Source organism: Borostomias antarcticus (assembly GCF_949987555.1).
Source record: "Borostomias antarcticus genome assembly, chromosome: 20".
Taxonomy (NCBI): Eukaryota; Metazoa; Chordata; class Actinopteri; order Stomiiformes; family Stomiidae; genus Borostomias; species Borostomias antarcticus.
The window spans coordinates 20,521,034-20,528,617 of NC_140253.1; the positions used below are offsets into that span (position 1 = coordinate 20,521,034).

A 7,584-nucleotide genomic window follows, 5' to 3' on the forward strand; every position below is an offset into this window, starting at 1 on the left:
TTCAGGTTAGGTAGCCTACTTGTGCACATGCTCCACACAACCGCACAGCGCGCATTGCATTTGCAATACTCGTACAGAGAAACGAGACGGGTTATAACGACTTCCTACCTGGAAACACAAAGCATTGTCATTTAATTGGAATACAAAGCGTCCGCAGTGTTAAATGGTCCAGCAGAAGGGTGGTCAGGCGCGCGGCCGCTAGAGAGGCTGTTCTCCCCTCGTCACCTGTGCGCGTTCCCGTGCAGTCCGCCTCAGCTCCTCGCGTTGTTGCAGAGCCAAGGGGACATTTCAAGCGCAGCCGATGACTTCATCATTCTCCCTCCATGACTTCATCATTCTCCCTCCATGACTTCATCATTCTCCCTCCATGACTTCATCTGATGCCAGCAACCTGCTCCGGAGCGCGCACACCGCGGCCGCGCTGACAAAGGATATCCTCCAATCCTCAGAGGAACATGCCCAGCCTGGAAACCGAGCATCGGGAGTCTCCCCTCTGAGCTGTAGACCTAGAGATACAGCCGTGGTGTGTGTTGTCCGGAGTCGGACTGAGGAAATCAAGTTCACAACAGCCTATTTGAGCAGAACTCCACCCACAGTTGACCAACACTACAAACCCTACGGGGCTCGGGGTGTCGCAACAGTTGAATATGGGAGGAACCACATCTGAAATACATTTGAAGAAGATGAACATGTTCTCATGTTCATGATGGCTGTATGTATTACCTATGTTGATCTTCTGGTGCTGTTGGTTTAATAACTGAAATGAAATTCAACAATGAAATAGGCATATAAACAGACAAGACTGAAGGCCACTTTTATTTGAAACAAACATTTCCCTTTTAGTATTCAGTAGAGATCAGAATCTTTACTTGGCATGCTGATGAAACTGGCTGTCAACAATGCTGACAGATGTGTGTAACTATTAGTGAGGACAGTACGTGGTAGCAGACTCTAATGTGAAGATGAGATAAGTAGGCTATCTGCATGACAACTGAGTGAAGAGTGTTGCAATACCTGAGATACGGTATCGAACTGGGCGCCATACAGAATGAATGTGGAGAGCCTGGTTTCTATTCACTGTTCAATGCGGTTTCCGGTCTAGACTGCTGGGATCCTGTCTAGAGCCCGCCTACTCCCAAACCGGCTGGGGCGTTATCGCTCTCCCACACAAATGCCGAATTGAACAGCCTTGTCTTGCCAGTCGCTAGTTGTTGGCTAATGTTGTTAGCATAAGTGAATGTAGTAGAACATAGTAAAAATTTGCATCACGGCTAGTGGATATTTTCTGCTTCTAGTCCAGCGAGGAATCCAATGATGTCCTACTCTTTACATTTGGTCGATTTTCCTGGCCATTATTTCAGAAGACGGCAGTTTCATGCAACAACTATAACTACCAGACATTTTCTCGTTGGTAGGTCCCATGAGAGGTGCGTGATCCAAGATGGCGGAAGAGACGTGTTATCGTTCATAATTATTTATTAGGCCATTTGGTCAGCCCTAATTACCCAAATAAAAAATCCTGTTCTCCTCAGGACCCCTCCCGGTATTCGTGCCAAATATGAATGATGTCATGACCATGGTGTCGGAGGAAAATGAATCAGACAGAGATACAGAGGCTTGTCTTTTATTGTGTCGGATGATCAAGAGACCATATTCTGATATCTTGATTAAAAGAGATATACAATTTCATTTCTTCTGGGTGGAGGCTATGTTCTTATATTTCAAACAAGTTGACTGATTTTTTTCATTTAGTTTTTTAAAAAGTATTTAAAAGACTGAATCAAATAGTTTTCAACAATTCAGTCTAACTTTGTGTGCTCTCAAGCAACATCTGCTGGTGTTTGATTGCTTTAAGCTACATTTAAAAGACAGTCAAAACCTATCACATAAAACATCTATCACTTTCCTATAAGTTCAGTACAAGGACCACTTGAGGTCTGAATGGTGCAGGAGCCAGAGGGCCTCTGGGAGAAGGCACTCCTTGGTTAATCCCATTTAGCTCCACAGACTGATGTTTCCACCAACACTGTGGAATTGAAGACACAAAGCTAACAACAACCCAGAAACAGAACACATCTTTTTACTTTGTGAGGTGCATGGTAGTTAAAACAAAATAAACCCTCCTGTTGGACACTTCCCTTGCAGTTGCTTCAGTTTAGTGAGTCCATTTGGAGCTGAATGCATCGCTCAAAGAGGGAAGCCAAGATGATGTCTAGTGAGCTCTCTGTAGTCCAGTGATTGTTGGTGTTGAGTTTATTGTGTGTTAATAATAAATACTAATAATTCATTTTATTTATAAAGCACTTTTCACATGAGACAATCTCAAAGTGCTAACAACGAATTATAGCTTATCACTGACCTTTAAACCCGCCACTTGAGTGGTTAAGTGAAATTCTAGTCCTGTAAACACGCATTGCAAAAACACTAACTTACAAATGTAACATAATCCATTTGTGTGAAATAACTTAATAATGAATTGTTTTGTATTCTCCGCCAACGATTAGCCTTCCACTGATCCCTATTCCTATGTACAAGTCAGCACAACATTTCCCTGAATTGTTTACAAACACGCCCCTTGCTCTGTGCAAGCTAACGTAGTGGAGGAGAGGAGCAAACCAGCTACACACACCACTCAGCACTCGGGTGCTTTGACTTGGACTGACGCAACGCAAAACCAGCAGTGGGGTTCAAAAACAACTCCACTCAGAGATTTGAAGCTATTGTACACCACAGCAAAACAACACAGCTCTCAAGAGCACGACGTGAGAACCTGACCCGTGCAGGTCCTTCTTGGAGGTGAAAACATTAGGGACTGAAGTACATCTCTTTGGTCAGCATGGACACCACACACGGGATCTGCTTCTTGGCGTCGAAGCCCGGCGAGTTGGAGACCGACTCGAACTCTAGCGCCACCTTGTGATTGACCCGTGTCAGGATGTGAAGGACCTCCAGCTCGTTCCCATACTTGCTGATCATCTCACACAACGACTGCATGAACCAGGAGCCGGTCTGGGTGTTCCTCCAGGAGTAGTAGCCTGTGGGAGGAGAGGGAGGAGAGTTGGATGAAAGGGTCACGCAGGTAAACGTGTCTGTGTTTGTATCCCAGGGGGGTTAAAGGCAGCGATGAACTGACATGAGTTTATGAGAAAGATCAGTGCTACTATTTGAGTTAGCTCAATGTGCACATGCATTTGCACAAAACATCTGTATGGGCTATTTGATAAAGCGTTTGTGTGTGTGCGAGAGAGAGAGAGAGAGAGAGAGAGAGAGAGAGAGAGAGAGAGAGAGAGAGAGAGAGAGAGAGAGAGAGAGAGAGAGAGAGAGAGAGAGAGAGAGAGAGATAGATAGATAGATAGATAGATAGATAGATAGATAGATAGATAGATAGATAGATAGATAGATAGATAGATAGATAGATATAGTTAGGTGGACATATGGATAGATAGATAGATAGATAGATAGATAGATAGATAGATAGATAGATAGATAGATAGATAGATAGATAGATAGACGGCGGACAGACAGACAGACAGACAGACAGACAGACAGACAGACACAGACAGACAGACAGACAGACAGACAGACAGACAGACAGACAGACAGACTCATTTTTGGAACAGCCGTCCAAGTAAAAATATTGCCAAATCTAAAATGTGTTCCACAGTGTTGGTAGGATGCACATGTGACCCCCACTGGCGCCCAGTGACCAAAAAAGTAGCACGGTGGTAGAGCATGAGACTCTAATCTCTGGGTTGTAGGTTCCACTCTCTAGTTGCCCATAGCTAAGTGTTGTACTGCACTCCTATGGCCAATACACCAAGTTAAAAGAGTGACAGACAGATCAGCGTAGTGGATAAACACAGCAACGCATGTTCAGCCCAAAGCGAGTGTCAGAGCCTGTAGTGGACCTGGGGCTGTGGAGAACGCGTAGAGGAAGTCCGCTTCCACCGGGATCCTGGTGGAGCTCCCGTCAGAGGGACTGTCCGCCTCCACGCCGCCGTCCAGGTCCGTGCCTCGGCAAGCCTGCTCACAAACAGAGACACGGGAGGAGTCATGTGCGTCGGTCCAACCATGTCTCTTGTGGTTCCATAAAACGGCCCCCCTGTCCGTCTCTAGCACGGGCATCTTGGGAAATGGACGTATGAAGTTGACGCATCATGACCCATGACTGGCCCAATCACTAGCCTTGGGCGCAGCTAAGGTTAATGGTAGGAGTGGAGCTACAGTATAGCGCTAGTGTTGGTGATACAAGCCTAATACTGCCGATACTACAGTATAGTTAATGTCCGAATGCGTGCCGACAGATGGCGATAATGAGTGATCTTTACTCATAGCGACTAAGTCCGTTTTGTATGGATCCACACCTTTGAACAAACATATTTTTTCTTCGTATCGAGGTGAAGCCACAACGCTTAGTTACTCTAGAACAGTAGACACGGCTGCCGTGGTATTCTGTCAACAACATGGCCGCAGGGAGCCACTTCCGGGGTTTGTGAATGAGGTTGATTGTATGAGTAAATTAATTTTATTAAGCGCATTTAAGAAAAATGTAATAATGACCTTTATAAGGAATTTGTAATGAGTTGCAAGGGTACCGGTACAGTATACCCACACCCCGACGGGCCTGCTGAGCAACCCTCACAACAACCACAAACAGGAACTGCAGTCTACTAGTGAACAGAACAGGAGAAAACCCCATACCTGGATGAAGAAGAGTTTGGGCTTGCCCACCAGGGAGGCGCAGCGGTCGCCCCGGAACAGTGACGTGAGGCTCTTCAGCTCCACGGAGGCGTCCGTACCGAAGAACACGCCCTCGTCACCGTGACTCAGCAGAACGCACACAAACGACGCTGAGCTACCGTGGTTCTCCTTAGAAACTGCGAAAGCAAAGCGGTCCGAGCGTTAACCGTCACGGACTAAGGACCAAATCAGTACTCCCACAGGCCAACGGTCACGTGCATACATTCTGAATACCAGATACATGCTAGATAAGAGGACCGTGCTTTACGTGTAGCTGTTTTGCTCAGAAGACGATCAAATGAAGAGGTTTAACGGAATAAACGTATGCAGTGTATGGTGTGGCGTATGTGGTCGTTCTTGGTGACACTTTCGTGCTTACCGTGCGTTAAGATGTGCTTTATCTGGTCCACGGTCTGGTCGTTGTAAACTTTCACTTTATACCCGAGTTTACCAAAGACTTTCATGGCATTACCGGCGTCCACGTCGGTACCGTTGCGTTGGTTCATGCCTTCGCAAACGGAATGACAAGTATTGTGTTATTAGAAGTATTACTGCATTATAACAAGTATTACTGCGTTATTACAAGTATTACTGCGTTATTACAAGTATTACTGCGTTATTACAAGTATTACTGCGTTATTACAAGTATTACTGTGTTATTACCACGTTCTGCATTTGCCACAGTTGCTAAACACAGACAGAGGAGGATCTCTCCACATCACAGAGACGTAGTAACGAGATGAACAGCACACCTGTTCTTCTGTCAAAGTTCTTGTTGTTGATGATGACGCACTGGCCGATGCTGGGGTAGTCCAGGCTGTACCTGAAGCTGTGGGGCTGCGCCCTGGCGTCCACCTCCGCGCGCTCTGATCCATCAGAGGCCTTCTCTGCCCTGTGGGATGAAGCGGAAGGGTAAAACGCTAAGTGGACTGCACTTATATAGCACTTTTACACAAAGCACTTTACAATGAAGGCCTCTCATTCACCCATTTGCACACACATTCGCACACCAGCGGCGGCAGCGGCCATGCAAGGTGCTAGCCTGCTCACTGGGAGCAATTTGAGGTCCAGTTCAAAACCGCCGACCATACGATGATTGGACGACTCACTCTACCTCCTGCTGCTCCTGAACATCATACCAAACTAATCATAAAGGGATGCCACGTTACTGTATGTATGTGTGTGTCCTTGATCAGAACTACATGATAGATAGATAGATACTTTATTGATCTCCCAGGGGGAAATTTGCAATTAAGAAAGATAGATAGATACAGATAGATACTTTATTGATCTCCCAGGGGGGAATTTGCAAGAAAGAAAGATAGATAGATACAGATAGATACTTTATTGATCTCCCAGGGGGGAATTTGGAAGAAAGATAGAAAGATAGAGAGAGAGAGAGATAGATAGATAGATAGATAGATAGATACTTTATTGATCTCCCAGGGGGGAATTTGGAAGAAAGATAGAAAGATAGAGAGAGAGAGAGAGAGAGAGAGATAGATAGATAGATAGATAGATACTTTATTGATCTCCCAGGGGGGAATTTGGAAGAAAGAAAGATAGAGAGAGAGAGAGAGAGAGAGAGAGAGAGAGAGAGATAGATAGATAGATAGATACTTTATTGATCTCCCAGGGGGAAATTTTGAATTTCAGCAGTTGAAATTACAGCAAGGTTGGAAAGAAAAGGACACTACATACATGGTAACGAAAAAGACAATAGATACGGGGGTAGTAGCATCAAAACAGTAATAACAGGGACTATATAAATCCATATCCTATCAACCAGTAGGCTACTCTTTCACTTAGTCTCGCGATGCCAGACTTTGAAGATCTCCCCCTCTCCACCACCAAAGTTAATTGGTTAGCTCAAAGCTAGTTGAGCGCAGCATTTAGAGACTGACTTGTGAGTCTACTTAGTCCACACCTTATAACCAGAAGGAAAAGATAGGCTATAGCTATCGTGTTGTGAAAGGCTGGTCCATGTGGGCCCTTTAAAGATGGTGAAGGTCCTACTGTACAACTTTCTGAAGAATGTAGCTCTGTTTCATTGGTGTTTATTTCATGTACCAACATGGAAGCTCAGAAGCAGCTTCTTCCCTTAGACCATCAGGATCCTGAATTACTAGACGGCCTGTTGATCTCTGGACTAAACTCAGTGGCTACACAGCACAACAACACTATATTTATATCTATGCTCGCTAGAATACACATTCTGTAAATAAATTAATAAAATATCCTTCCATGTAGCCTATACTAGCCTATATAATTCGTACTTTGCAACTATACAGGTATATACTCTTTTATTCTGTATCTTGTATTAGTGATATATTGCAGCTACTCCTTTTTTGTTTGTTTACCTCTCTATATTGTTTAGTGTGCACAATCTATGAGTTGACGTAAACATATGTCACTGCTCTTTATGTGACCAATAAACTTGACTTTGTAGTTAATTTTCATATAGGCCCGTGTATTTTTGGTAAAGAAAGCCCATCCGAATATAAATAAAGAGTAGGCTACTACGTTAAATACTCATTTAACACAGTCATGATAAACGCGTATAGACGCGTACTGGCCCGTCTCGGCTTGTTTACTCGGTGTTCATCGCTTGAGTAAACCTTCAAAACGAGTGTGCAATACCTGCCTATGGAATAGCTTTCACCACTTTAAACGATCTGCATGCGAGGTTTGCACGTATCTACTACAGTTTGGCCCAAAGTAGGCTAATCAGTTAAGATAGTATTATATATCCTCATAAGTATTTGATAACAAAGAATCTTACTCTTGTCCATCGCCCCGTCTGGCATCTATGCAGTCTCCTCCAGCCGTCTCGTTTACCGACAT

The 7,584-nt window shown here is 44.5% G+C and overlaps 1 protein-coding gene across 1 annotated transcript; it reads right to left on the minus strand.

Moving 5' to 3' along the window:
- Window positions 1-2,805: 2,805 nt before the first annotated feature.
- Window positions 2,806-7,584, minus strand: casp3a (caspase 3, apoptosis-related cysteine peptidase a; the record flags this gene model as incomplete). The annotated part of the gene is made up of 6 exons (XM_084454715.1): window positions 2,806-3,035; window positions 3,909-4,023; window positions 4,702-4,877; window positions 5,120-5,248; window positions 5,493-5,632; window positions 7,523-7,584. The coding sequence occupies 6 exons, from the start codon at window positions 7,582-7,584 to the stop codon at window positions 2,806-2,808; spliced, it is 852 nt and encodes a 283-aa protein (XP_084310841.1).